Here is a 15,561-nt window from a genome sequence, read left to right as displayed (position 1 = left end):
GAATTTATGGCTTTCTCTACTCAATTTTTGTTTGTAAGAGTCATTCAGGTTGCTTGTTGTACATTACTCATTGTTTTATAGTATTTTATGAACATATCATAATTTTTTATTCATTCAACTGTTGATGGACATTTGGGTTGTTCCCCATCTGAGCTATATTGAATAGTGCTGCTTTGAATATTCTTTTATATGTCTCTTGATGAACCTATGCACATTTGGTGGGGGGGGGGTGTATATGCTTATATTAGTTGTCTATTGTTGCATGCCAAATTTCAAAACGTAGTAGCTCACAACAAAAATAAACATTTAGTACCTCTCATGGTTTCATGAGTGAGGAATTTGGGAGCCACGTGGAAAGGCAGTTCTGGATCAAGGTCTCTGATGAACTTGCAGTCACCTGAAGGCCAGACTAGGTCCGGTAGATCTGCTTTCAAGGTCACATGACTGGAAAGTTGTGCTGACTGCTGGTGAGCTGCCTCAGCTCCTTTGCAAGTGGACTTTCCTTAAGACTGTTTGAGTGTCCTCATGACATGATGGCTGGCTTCGCCCAGAGTGAGCAGTCAAAGAGAAAGAGCCAAGTGGAAACTATAGTTTTTGTTATGATTTAGCCTTTTATGACACAGCATCACTCCTGCCTCAGTCTATTCATTACAAGGGAGCCACTAAATTCAGCCCATCCTCAAGACTCCATCTTTAGAAGAGAGGAAAGGCAAAGAGTATGTGGATGTATTTTAAAACCAGTAACCCCACAATATTTTAAAGCTTGGGATTGACCTGAACTAGGGATTGAAAATAAGTTTTTGGAAATTCACACAAGGATCTAAAAGAAATATATTCATCCCAGCCTCTCCTCTTCTATTCATTTACAATTCTGTGAATGTTTGTAGGACAATTTTCAAGGTATTTCCTGGAGACAGCGTGGTACAAGAGAAAATACAAAAGCTTTGGAACCACACACACCAAATTTGCATCCTGGATTCACTACTTATTAATTATGAGTATTTGGACAAGTCAGCCCTTTGGATTCTAATATTCCCTCGACTGTAAAGTGAAGAATATCAGTAGAGCCTATCTCATGCTGTTCTGAAGGTTATTAAATGACATGATATGTATAAAGTGCCCACTATGATGGTAGACCCCTTCCATTTGCTAATTTATTGGGAAATTATTAACTATATACATTAACTATGTAGAAGGTGCTATGATGAACCCTGAGACAGACACAAAATGAACTCAGACACAGACCTTGCCTTCAAGAGGAGTATATTCTGCCTTGACAGGTACAATACTATAATACAATTGAGAAAATGATAGTGTCTGGAGCAGGTATGGATACAATCCTTTAAATATGGATCAAATTTGGATATATAGAAGTGGAATAAATTTTAAAGGGCAAGGAAAGGAACAAAAGTATTCCAGATTAGGAATAACGGCTCGAGTAAAGACAGAGCTAGAAAACTGGAGTGGGGGGCAGGACGGGATGAATTAAAAATACAAAGTAGTTCACGATAGATATGGCTTCAGCATAGGGTAGACGAAAGGAGGTAGGGGAAATAGGGCGTGGGAAGGTAGTTACATATCAGAGCAGCAGGAAGAGATTGAAAGTATACACTCAGTTTTACAGTCTGACAAAAAAACACTAAGGCCAAAGATTTCAAACCAATTTTCAGGACTGATTATAGAAGTTTGAAGGTGGGGGGCAGCTAGCTACCGAAGACCTACTTGTGATGCTTTTCTTGGCGAACTCGTATTTGGAGACTCTTTGTGCCTCACATTGTAAACAGAACTTTCTAAAAAGTGATCATTAAAGAATGCTTCTGACTCAGAGCCCAAGCAACTGAGCTTTTTCCTTATCATTCCCACTTTGGAGGCTGTATCAACAGGGAAATGCAGTGGGATTGTTTTTATAGGCCCTTAGCTCACTATAAATGTACTTCTCAAGACTTGGCCACTTGGAATGGCAAATTTATGTACTCAACTCATCTGTGTATATTTGACTTCCACTTCCAGATAACGAGCAGTTCTCTCCACTTATTTCCCCTCAGGAGGACGGCTCTAGTTAGCAACCTTCACTTTTGTTACATTCTCCAGTCCCAGGTAGTGATGATATTTATACATGAGACAGAGACGTTTCTATACTATGATGGAAGTTTAAAGGAAGTTGGAGCCAACGACCTTTCATTTTGAAGCCAAAGAAAAACGAGCACAAATTGTTCAGTCTTGCTAAGAATGGGGACTACAGAGATTAGCAGAAAGGCTTCTTTTAGACCCACTGTTCACTACATGGTGCCCAAAGCCTTTATATAGTCAACCTATGTCTTATCTAATATACCCCCTTATTTTGATGAAGTTTTTATGTTCCATCAAAATAAACATGATTGTGACCATTCTTGATGATTTTGTGAGTCAAAATTAGATGTTCCATTTTATTACCTTCTTTGCTATATTCTAAATGAATTCTAGAGTATGGAAAAGGATGGGTTCTAGGCTTGGGATAGAATTCCTAAGCGATCTTGTACTAGAACTTCCCACATTCCCAGTTAGGCATTTTTATTCTATTAGCAACACTTGGCATCATGGGAGATGTTCTCTACACAGGTGCTCAGGGTGTCCTCTTCCTCTCTGATTTCTTCCCAGGTGGGAAATTGGCAAGTGGAGTCCATGCAGTCTCACCTGTGGGGTTGGCCTGCAAACCAGAGATGTCTTCTGCTCCCACCTCCTGTCCAGAGAGATGAATGAGACAGTAATCCTGGCTGATGAGTTGTGTCGCCAGCCTAAGCCCAGCACTGTGCAAGCTTGTAACCGCTTCAACTGCCCCCCAGCCTGGTACCCTGCGCAATGGCAGCCGGTGAGTTCTGGGGTTTCTCAATATCGGAGTGCGTGTTCGCATCAATGATTCAACACAGGAGATGCTGTCTCTGAGTAGTGTTGTCCTTCGAAAGGAATGTTGAAGGTCAACTCGGCCCTTCTTTCTTAGTACTCCCCCACCCTATTTACATCCAGATCTTTTAATTATGTGCCGTGTTCTTTCTGCTGTGCCACACAGAGTAACCTCCAAAAGCAACTCAAATGAACTGTCTTGTAACCTGAACATATTTTTTTTTCATAAATTTATTTATTTATTAGTTTCAGGTGTACAAAACAAGGTAATACTTAGACGTTCATCATCCATATCCCTCACACTGTGAACCCCCCTCCCCCCATCCACCATCCCTCCGACCCCACACCGAACCATCACATTATATATATAAAATTATAGTTGGCATTCATTAATGTCCAGCCTCTGGTGTCCAATGCCATGATCAGGTATCCACAGCATCCCTGAGGTGGTCTCCCAAACAGGACGCATGCCCATCGGATACCCAACAAAATCTCCACAACATTATAGAATACCTTCCCCAAATTAATTTTCAAAAAAAAAAAAAAAAAAACCCCCGAGGCCATCTTGTGGTCACCAGCTGCCTCCAAATCCCTTCACCTTTCCCCTTATCCCCAACCCCCTCCCACACACCCATCTAACCACTCTCGGTTTTTTCTCCGCGTCCCCAAAACTGTCTCTGATTAGTTCATTCGCATAGTCTTTTCTTTAGATTCCATATATAAGTGAGATCATATGGTACTTGTCTTTCTCTTTCTGACTTATTTCACTTAACATAATGTTCTCTAGATCCATCCATGTTGCTGCAAATGATAAGATTTCTTTCTTCTTTATGGCTGCGTAATACTCCATTGTATAAATGTACCACAGCTTCTTAATCCAGTCATCTACCGATGGGCATTTCGGTTGTTTCCATATCTTGGCTATTGTGTAAAGTGCTGCAATAAACATAGGAGTGCATACAGATTTTTGAATTGGAGTTTTGGATTTCTCCGGGTAGATGCCTAGGAGTGGAATTACTGGATCATAGGGTAGTTCCATTTTCAGATTCCTGAGATACCTCCATACTGTTTTCCATAGTGGCTGCACTAATCTGCAGTCCCACCAACAATGCACTAGCGTTCCCTTTTCTCCACATCCGCGCCAGCATTTGTTGTTTGTTGATTTATTGATAATAGCCATTTTGACTGGAGTGAGGTGGTATCTCATTGTGGTTTTTATTTGCATTTCTCTGATGGTTAGTGAGGTTGAGCATTTCTTCATATGTCTTCTTGCCTTCTGTATGTCCTTTTTAGAGAAATGTCTCCCCAAGTCCTCTGCCCATTTTTTAATTGGGTTGTTTGTTTTTTTGGAGTTGAGTTGAGTAAGTTTTTTATAGATTTGTGATATTAATCCCTTATCAGATATATCATTGGCAAATATCTTTTCCCATACAGTAGGATCCCTTTTTGTTTTATTGATTAACCTGAACATATTTCACAACAAAGTTTTCACCAAACTAAAGAAAAAAAAATTTTTTTTTCATAAATTTATTTATTTATTAGTTTCAGGTGTACAAAACAAGGTAATACTTAGACGTTCATCATCCATATCCCTCACACTGTGAACCCCCCTCCCCCCATCCACCATCCCTCCGACCCCACACCGAACCATCACATTATATATATATAATTATAGTTGGCATTCATTAATGTCCAGCCTCTGGTGTCCAATGCCATGATCAGGTATCCACAGCATCCCTGAGGTGGTCTCCCAAACAGGACGCATGCCCATCGGATACCCAACAAAATCTCCACAACATTATAGAATACCTTCCCCAAATTAATTTTCAAAAACAAACAAACAAAAAAAAAACAAAAACAAACAAACAAACAAAAAAAAAAACCCCGAGGCCATCTTGTGGTCACCAGCTGCCTCCAAATCCCTTCACCTTTCCCCTTATCCCCAACCCCCCCACACACACCCATCTAACCACTCTCGGTTTTTTAAAGAAAAAATTTTTAAATAAAGACAACATGATGGATTTTTTCATACAGCTAAATTTGTTCTGAATTTATGCCCTTTCTAGTTTTTTGCTACTTAAAATTCTAAGAGATGAAGGTACTAGGAAATCATTTTTCTTTCTTTTTTAAAATACATAATTACTTAGCAAAAAAAAAAAATAGTTAGAAATCTTAAGTCAATTCCAGACTTTTTTTTTTTTTCATTTATCTGGTCCTATGAGTTCCAAAGGTCTGGAAACTATTGTTTTAAAGCAGGGATTGGCAGCTGCAGCCCAAAGCCAAATCCAGCTCACAGCCAATTATTGTAAACAAAGTTTTATTGAACACAGCAACACCCATTCTTTTATATATATTATCTATGGCTGCTTTTACCCTACAAGGGCAGGACTACATGGTTGTGAGAGATTATATGCCCTACAAAACCTAAAATGTTTACTCTGCCCTTTTACAGGAAAACTTTGCTGACCCCACTCTAAAACCTACATTATAATAATACAAACAACTGTTTTATCAAACTATCCTATCTAAAATTATATTTATCATACTTTAGTTAAATAAGCTTTTTGGATGCCTTTTAACACAGAATTTTAGATTATTTGAATAGGATCTTATTTTGCAATTTCCTTCCCATTAAGATATAAGATGCAGCTTAAAGTGACCTCAAAAGTCACAGAAAGTAAGCCTGAAAGGTGAAGGGGACATACATCCCAGTTTTACTGATATAGTTTTTCACTCTCAAAAGTTTCCCAATTAGAATGATAAATTGATTATATGATCGTCCCCTTCCTTACTTCAGTGCTGAGAGAAAAAGCTGCCATTTCCAAACATCCTTCATGGTTTTTCACAATCAGCTGGCAGACCCCCTGCCTGCTCCCAGCTCATCTTGGGGCTGTGATTTAGTAAAGGGCTCAGAGAACCAAATAGTAATGAGTGAGCAAAACCCAGATCTCCTGATTTCTAATGCATTTATACTTTTACCTTTAACTAGAGTGAATCCATGACTTTAAACTACACCACTATCCCATGCCAACCCTAAGACAAGACCAGGACTCAGCCCAAATCAACCTCTACTGGAAAGTATTACATCCCTATATTATTAGCTGTGTTACCATTAAGCACATAATAAGTTCTGGATAGAACATTAACTGAATGACAAAATGAGTAAATAGGTCAAGAGTATTGCCCTACAAGCCCTGAAATTCTGACTTTATATCTTATTGATATGTTTGGTATAGCATTATAGGTCATAATGTTGACCTAGTTGTGAAGTGAAACACCAGCCTCTTTTCAATAGGCACACATGCTGCTGATTAGTGGCAGTGACCTATGATGTTTTTTTCAATTTTTAGAACTCATCCATATACGTGATTTTTTTTTTTTTTGGTCTATGCCAACACTACCACCCTCATGCCCAGTCTCCCTATTTAAAACAGTGGATTTCCAAAGAGTTAATTATTCTTCCATTGTCTATCTACCTTGGGCCTGTTAAGTGAATTTATTTTGAAAACTTTTACTATTTCCTGCCGTTAGGGAGAAGCCTTTGGGATAAGTTAGATACAGGTATACCTTGTTTTATTGTGCTGCATAGATGTTGTGTTTTTTACAAAGTGAAGACCCTCCACCAGCAAAAAAAAAAAATTACACCTTGATTTGTTGTGGTGGTCTGGAACTGAATCTGCAATATCTCCAAGTTTTCAGATCAGGAAACTAACAGTAAACAGCTCTTTGAAGTTCATCCCATGAGCCACTGACTATACTGGGACCTTTAAAAATATATTGACTATTTCATACTCAATTCATAATAACTGAGAAAAATATTAAAACATAACAAGAAATAAAGAACACAGAAAGTGAAAGCCACCAGTGAAGACAAACCGCTGTTGAACATTTGGTGCATAGGGTATGTTTTAAGAATTCTAGGTGACTTCTAGGAATCTCTCTGAACCTAGAGGAAACAATAGACTATTTTTCTTACATCATTTCCTAGAATCTTAGCTTCTTGGTTGTTTGGGCAAAATGAGCTATTACTGACCACCTATTAAAAGAAAAGAAGTTATTATTTATGCTATATGGAGTAAGCCAAGAGTAACTTAAGTGTCTGCATGCTAATTGACTGTTGTCGTAGGGAACTACTTAGTTACGACACCAGCTATAGAGCATTTATTTGTCTTGGCAATGGTTCTTGGCAATCCTGTTGTTACAAGGAAAGTTGCTGTGCACTCACAGGATCTTTTCCATTTAGCTACGTGGATCTAGCAGAGGATAGGGCTGAGGTCTCTAATCCTTCAACACCCAGCTTACAGTCTTTGCATATGAAAGAAAAGGAGATTGTCGATCAAATGCTTCATTTAAAGACAGATAACAGGATGAACACAGACTTTGGCCCATTTGAAGGGAGAAACTCCCTCCTTGCTGTTTGAACTACGCTGACCTCATGCAGTATACTTTCCTTTGGGGGATGGGGGGCTAATTTAGGTTAATCATCATTTGCCTACAAAGAATACAACCTTCTTTGTCCTTTATAGAGCATTTGCCTGACAAATGGCAAACGGCCAATATTTATACATTCTACAGGTCTGGAGGGGACTAGCATGGAATCTAAGTATTTATGTTAAAATTTTATTTTAGAAACAATTAGAAAGATATGAAGCAGAAATCTAATTCTAGCTTTGGTTTTTAGGGGGCTTTTTTTATTTCAGTTCTACCTCTCACTCAGTACTGTGTCCCTTGGTTTTATCTCCGGTCTTGTTGAAAGATTCATGTAATATTTATCTTTATCAGTTTAGCTTTAATATCTTGTTGGGTTTTGTTTAGTTGGCTTTTGAAACACTTATATATTTAGTGCATTAGCCTCCTGAGTCTTCTCTAACTTATTAAACATACACATGTCATCATCGACAAGTTGGATTCTGGCTGTATATTACATATTATATACCCCTCACAAGGGACCATATCACAGTGGTGTGTTACAGCACCATAATTGAGAACCACTTGATAGATATGCCATAAGTCCAGCTAAGATACCTTGATCATGACAGAATTCTTCTAGGATTCTTTTCAGTGACTCTCCATTGTCATAATAAAGCCCTATGGCTTCCTGAGGCCTTCCTCCCCCTGCAATCTGCCCCCGCCCATCTCCAGCCAAGGTTCTCCCATCCCTGCTGGTACACTGCTGTCTGCCCATGCTTCTCCCTGCCCACACACAGTTCCCCTTCCCTCTACCTGTCAGAGTCAAACAGGAGTCCCACCTCTTCCATCATCACTCCTCTACCATCCTCCCACACTAAAGTCATTTGGTGTTCATGGTCAATGCTGCTCATTTAACAGTCATATACCACCTTAGCTGGACAGGTGCTTTGCTATGTTAGACTTCTGAGTTAGACCATCAGATCAGTGACAGCAGAGACCAAGTCTCAATGAGACCCCATAACACCCAGTATAAAGCATAGAGGATGGTGCTGAAAAGGTGCATGACAAGTCCGCCGGTTCATTTATGGAGCACTTGGTACCTTTCAGGAGCTTCTTCTCTTTAATAATAGCAGCACTTACTGTGTGTCACGACAGTTCTAGGCACTTTACATATTTGATTCATTTAATTCTCATTGTGCTTAGTGTGATAGATACTACTATTATCCCCATTTTACACATGAGGAACCTGAGGCACTGTGAGGTTAACAGGAATTCAAACTTTATGTGTTAGAACTCATTCTACCACTCATTTTCTCTTTTAATCCCCACAGCAGCTCTGTGAGGAAACAGAGAGGTTGTGCTTGCCCTGGGTCACAAAGCTGATAAAAGAAAAGGGGGCAGGAGGGAGGGAGGCCTGTATGCTTCAGTACCCATTCTCTTTTCCATTATGCAGTGCAGCTTTCCCAAGATCTCTGTACCATTTGCTTTAAAGCATTAAATTGTGAGGAAATCTGATACCAGCCTCCAAAATCAGCAGTTTACATAAAACTCAGTATTGGTTGCTTTTATATAACCAGGGCAGTTAATCTGTGTATTAGTTTCCTATTGTTGCTGTAACAAATTACCACACATGTAGTAGCTTAAACAACACAGATTTACTATCTTCTAGCTCTGGAGATCAGAAATCTGAAATCCATTTCACTTGGCTAACGTCATGGTGTTAGTAGGCCTGCATTCATTCCTTCTGGAGATGCTAGGGGAGACTCTGTTGCCTTGCGTCTTCCAGCTCCTGGAGACTGCTTGTTTCCTTGGCTCCTGGCTCCTTCAAAGTGCTTCATCCAATCTCTGATTCTGTCCTACCATGCGCTTACACAGTGGAAAGTTCGTGAACTTAATTGTCCGACCCTTTGTATATCCTCTCTCTCTGACTCTAAGCTTCTTTCCTCCCTCTTATAAAAACCACTGTGACTCCATCAAGCCCACCTGGGAAACCTAGGTAATCTCCCATCTCAAGATGCTTAACTTAATCACATTGGCAAAGTCCCTTTCACCATGTAACATATTCACAAGTTTTAAGGATTAGGACAGAGATGTCTTTGGGGTCACTATTCGAGCTACTACAATCTGCTGTGTTGTGGCTGACTAAGCATTACTCTCTACTAGCACAAGGTCCTTGAGATTCAAAATCTGCCTTCTACTACCACTCTCTCACCATTATCTGTGAGCTTTAAATGCATCCATCTTCTTTCTGTATTTATTGTTATTCTTAAAAATATATATAAGATATGAGAACAAAAGAGAAAGGTGCCAGAAGAGTTAAACTGAAATGAATTAGATAGTCCACTCTGAAGCATAATTTATATTTCTCTTTGTTACATATGTCTTATGTTCAAGATGGGGTCCACCCAACATGTACACACATACTGAAAACATCTGTGCAGAGACTGAAACATGCCCCATCGCCTCTCTTTTCCCCCTTCCTTAAAACTGTGATTATGTGGCCATTTCCCTTTTTTTAATCAGGGTTACAATTCAAAATGCCTATAGTTTAGCTGCATAAAAAGGTGTGTGAGAAAAGAGTCCCTGCTCATAATATTTTAAAAAGAGGGAATTTTAATGACAACTAAATGCTTGAGACTTAAATTTGTTATTTTCTACATTTAATCACACAGAGAAGTAAAGAATAACTTTGGTCTGTATTACAGGACTGAATTCTGGCAGAAAGAGTCAATTTTGTCATCAGTTTTGTTATATTACTGTAACTAAAATACAAATCCTTGTAAGTTAGAGACCATGTTTATTTAAAATGTATCTGGAGAGGAAACAATCTATTAGGATGTTTATCTCCTTTTCAGTAGTATATTTCATAAGGAAATGGCCACCTCATCCTACCTTTAGAAGCAACAACAAATGTAAGCAAAACAGATCAGGAGTCAAATTTCACATGTATAGTGTTTTTGTTTTTATTAGCATACAACTCTGTGTGATAATTGCTTTCAATTTTAATGGGTGTGCAACCCCATGCTTCACCTAGTAACAGGAATATTAAACCCAGAAGATACACTGTACACCCCTCGTACTTTTAGTTTTAAAAAAGCTTAGGTGATATTACAAGGTAATTCTAATCCACAAAATGGTGGGGTTAGAAATTCTGTCCTCTTTCTTATGGTTTTGTTTAGTAAGTGAGATTCAGTCTTCATTTTCTTTGTGTGGGGTCCTAATTAATTTGGCTCAATTTCGACTTCTGCTATATACCAAGCACAGCCTCCAACTGTGTTTTGAATTTCTCAATCTTGTATATTGCAGTTACCTCAAATTCTAAAGGTCTAACACCAAGCTCAATAACACCTTCTACCTGCCACCTTCCCCAGCAGACCCAGTCCTCTTTCGTGGAACTTGTGGTTTGGGTGACACCACAATCTAGCCTGTCTGTAGCTGGAGACTAGAACCATCTTAGCTTGTCTGTTCTTCACATTCCGTCAACACCCAAATCCTCTTGATCCTACCTTCCGTATCTTTCCAACACAACTGTTTTCTTCTTTCCTAATCCTTCTCCTACTGTGCTGGTTCCAGGCCTCACAACTAACCAAATCTTTTACTTGGTCTCCCTATATTGTCTTATTTAACTCTCATCCAGTGTTTCCCAACCTGGTACAGTGGTTCTTTACTACAGGCCCCTTGTTGAGCCTTTAAAATATTAATGTGTGCTGAGAACTGCCAAATAGGTATGAAGTATGTATACAGTGGCATTTAGACTTGTTTAACCAGGAAATCTTTTCTCCATGGCACATCTTAACATCTCACGGGGCAGACATCTTTGGAACCCATTGGCCCTTCCTGCTTAAGTCATTTTCTACAAATTGGGTCCTATTATCCCCCGCTTTAAAACCTTCAATGACACTCCAATGGTCTTGAGATTATGTCCACGACCCTCCACTGGTGGCCCTTTACCTGACTTTTCTATCTCATTTCCCAACTACCCTTCCCCACAAAACCTTGCTTCACCTTCTCAGGACTCCTCAGCTATTTAAGCACGCCACGTCCTTCATACCCTGGGCCTGTGAACATGAAATTTGACTCTGCCAGCACTCTTATCTCCCTGGCCAACCCCTCATGTCACCTCCTCTATAGAGCCTTCCCCAACTTTTCCATAAAGACTTAGTTGGGCTTTCTTGTGTATTGCCTCTTTTGTAAAACTAATCACATTTTATAGTAATTTTTTCTCCCTGACTGGACTGCAAATACCTGAGGCATAGTAACCATTTACTTATCATCTTAAATCCCCAGCACTTAATACAGTGCCTGGAACTCAGCAAGTGCCCAATAAGTATTTAGTGAATGAATGAATGAATGAATGAATGAATGAATGAATGAATGAATGAATAAATGAATGAGTTAGAAGCTATAAACAGAGCACATTGTGTAAAAACTGGAAAGAAATAGAATATGAACATCACTTTATGTTGGGCCCAATAATACGACTTGAGGTATCAAGGAAATGAACTCAGCTCCCAGTAAATTACCAAGATGAAGCCAAAAGTGTCAATATGGGCAGAATTTTTAACGTGGTTATTATGGGAAAATCTTCAAAAATCTAAGTCCCTTGAGCCATTGTATTTTTGTATAGAATCATAACTTTTAAGTGTCCCCCTTATTGTATATTTTTTACTTTTCTTACAAAACTAATGAACCCATGACCTTGTATAACGAAACATGTATGGCAGCTAGGATAACTAATATAAATACTGTTTTTTTGTTATTTATTCTGTGTATGGCATATACTTTAAAATAAAATAATACCAGAGATCTGCCTCTTCATGCCACAATATTATTTTAAATGGTTTACAAAGGCAAACATTTTTCGTTTAGTTTTATTTAATTTCTCTTGCCGCTCCTTTTAAATTTTTTTCTTCTTTGCAGTCTACCTCTCTCACTTCACAAATGTCAACTTCACCAGGCAATCTCAGCATGTTCACAAAGTCATCACAGGCTTTGGAACCTTTATTAATTTGAAATTTCATCTTGTATAATTAAAAAGAAAAATCTAAAAACACCTTTTCATCAATGTAAACGCACCAGGGAAACTTTTGGAGCAAAGATGAGACAAGCTCTTAAGAAACCCTGGCCATATTAACTCAGTTACCTGGTCGTTCTTATACCTGGAGGGTCAGGGCTCCCAGCAGAGCACAGGCTGCCGCTGGCTGAAACCCACTGCTGACTTGCTTAGAAACAGCTTCTGGCTAACGATGAAACAGCCCGATAAAAGGTGGATGTTCAGCCCATCAGCTGGATGTTTGTTTTACATCTTTGGAACATCTGGATTTGGGGCTCTTTTATTCATCCAATCATCAATTCAGCAAACTTTATGAAGTGCATGTTCTTTGGCAGATGCTACAAAAGGCACTGGAGAATAGAAAGATGACTACATTGCGTTTCTTCAAAAGATGCATAATCCTGCGTGCATGCAGGGAGGTGCAGGGAAATAGCAGGACACAAATGACTAGTCCTTACAGGAGAGATGCAGTACCCTTCCAAGTCAAGATGGGTGGGAAGTGACGCATTTACCATGAGGTGGAGACATTCAAGGAGGCTTTAGTGAAGGAGTAGCCTTTGAGGATGTGTTGGAAGTTTCTCCATGGACAAGGAGGCAAAGGGTATTGCTCACAGAGTGAAAAACATGATCAAAGGTCTGAGCAGAGAAGGCATGTGTGTGCCCAGGATGGGCAAACTGTCCATTGTAGCTAAAGTACTGGCCCATGACATGTCGGGAAGGAGTATGGGAGCAAAGCTCAATGGAGGTTAGAGTATGAGGGCCCTGAAGGATGTTCTCAGGGGTCTGGACCTCACCTTCTGGGCATTGAGAATTTCCTAGGAGCTTTATGTGTACAGTAGTCCCCCTTTGTCTGAGGGGGATACATTGTAAGACCCCCATCCCCCAGTGAATGCCTGAAACCACAGATAGTACGAAACCCTATATATTCTATGTTTTTTCCTATACATGCATGCCTATGATAAAGTCTAATTTATAAAATAGGCACAGTAAGGGTGTAACAACAATAACTAATAATAAAATAGAACAGTTATAACAATATACTGTAATAAAAGTTATATGAATGTAGTCTCTCTCAAAATATCTCATTGTACTGTACTCACCTTTTCACTTAAAGGAGGCACTTTACAGCTTCTCTTTGGCATTTCCAAATTGCCAGCATCACTACTCTTGCATTTAGGGACCATTACTAACTAAAATAAGGGTGACTTGAACACAAGCACTGTGATGCCACAACAGCCAATCTGATAACTGAGCTGGCTACTAAATGACTAACGGGCAGGGACTCCACGCAGCCTGGCTTCACTGGACAAAGAGATGATTCACATCCGGAGTGGGACAGCGTGAGATTTCATCATGCTACTCAGAGCAGTGTGCAATTTCAAACTTATGAATTGTTTATTTCTGGAAATTTCCATCTCATATTTTTGGACCACAGTTGACCATGAGTAACTGAAACTGCAAAAAGCAAAACCATGGATAAAAGGGAGACTACTGTACATCAAACTTCACAATAAGCTGAGGTTGTTTTGTTTGTTTTCTTTTTTACTTTTCTGTCAGCTCTGTTGTCATCATATTGTCACAAACTCTGTACAGTGTTGGGGGCTATCATCTGAAGGTCTGTCCCCTGAATCAGGTCCTATCTGCGATTCGATAACCCAGCTATGTTATTTTGAGTGAGTGGCCACACTCTACAGCACAGTTTTATTACATCTCTACCCTTGAAATAAGACCAATTATTTTCGTCATCTACTTCCTCCATTTGAAAGAGTAAATTAACCTGCACCTCTCCTTATTGCCATATTTGCTAAGAAGCTCTAACTGACAGCTTGAATTTAAGAGCTGTTTTTATTCAACTACTTGTTTATTTTTGTAGCATTTATTCAAATCGAATAGAAGCCCATGTGCCTCATAAGGTATTTAGAAAAATAAAATTTCAGCCATCAAGCCCTGAAGAGATCTGTACTCCTACAAATCCAACATCACTAGTGAAGTGTCTAACATGTCAGTCACAGGTAACAGAAACTTCAAGAGCAGGTTCCTTACGCTTGACAAACTCAATAAGACCCATGGGGAATTTGACTGAGTCATAATCAAAGGATTAGAAGAAAAGTGGTCTGAAGTCATTTTGAGGTTGAGGGGATAATGATTTTATGAACCAGCCATCACTTCTCTCATAGAAAAATACACTGCATTTTCGCTGCAGTGTACATATTTATAGGTCATACCCAAACATCACATACCTCCAGCAGCTGGTATAAAATGTCATTCTATGGTTTAGCTCATATCCTGACCACTTCTTTACTGGGAAACAAACAAATCATTAACTTTAAAGGGAAAATAAATCAGAGAGGATGTGGAAGGAAAAAAAAACTAAAGATGAAATCATCCAATCCCAAGATTTCTTATTAAAGATGTAACGATATCATCCTGGGGAAATGTTTTGAATGCAGTTCTCAAACATTAGTATGAGCAATAAGAGAAACAAAATTGCTTCCTTCATAGAGCTAATAGAGGATAATTTCTGAAAGGGAGGAGAGCTACTTAAAAGAGCTATTTAAAAATAAAATTAAGTTAATAGGATAAAGGCTGTTTTGGCTATTCTCGTTGGGAGGTTAGGAATGGTCTCTCCAAGCAAGTGAGAATGGAATTGAACCTGAATGATTAGAAATTCTCAGCCACATGAAGATGTAAGAGAAGAAGGGTCCAAATAGAGAGAACAGGTGTGAATGCCCTGTGGGAGACCCAAGCTGACATTGGAGGAACAACAATAGCAAAAAAGCAAAACAGTGTGACTGGACTACACAGGGAAAGGGAGAGTTGTATGAGATAAAATTATAGAGGAGTGTGAAGCTCCTTTTTCATTGCTAGAACCTAGAACTATGCTTGGTCCATGAATGGTATTTAATAACTTTGTGTTGAATGAATGAATGAATGAAGTTGGAAGGGATTTGAGTTAGACAATCTTGAAGTTCCATCAGACCAGGGAGCAGAACATAGTGGGCCTTGCTGGGCAGGGTTACAGGAGTTTGGATTCTATTCTAATCACAAGGGGAAGCCATTGGAGGGTTTTAAGCATGAGAGTTATGTGATCTGATTTATGCTTTGAAAAACATCGCTCTTAGTAAGACAGTAGGCTGAATATCTTCCATTCCTCCTCTAAAGCTACTTTCTACCTTCTCCACCTGTGTCCAGGAGGCTGACCTTGACAGACTTTTTCC

General features: G+C 39.2%; 1 protein-coding gene across 2 annotated transcripts in view; it reads left to right on the top strand.

The window, feature by feature from the left end:
• The window catches only part of ADAMTSL1 (ADAMTS like 1), a 385,708-nt gene that overhangs the window by 257,541 nt on the left and 112,606 nt on the right, over positions 1-15,561 (top strand). For both annotated transcript variants that reach the window (XM_081066820.1, XM_081066819.1), the window contains one exon: positions 2,638-2,848. In XM_081066820.1, the coding sequence (XP_080922946.1) occupies positions 2,638-2,848 (211 nt within the window). The remainder of the gene's footprint in view (positions 1-2,637; positions 2,849-15,561) is intronic.

Source organism: Rhinolophus hipposideros (assembly GCF_964194185.1).
Source record: "Rhinolophus hipposideros genome assembly, chromosome: 11".
NCBI classification, from domain to species: Eukaryota; Metazoa; Chordata; class Mammalia; order Chiroptera; family Rhinolophidae; genus Rhinolophus; species Rhinolophus hipposideros.
Note: the sequence above shows the minus strand (reverse complement) of the source record. Positions and strands in the feature narration are given on the sequence as shown.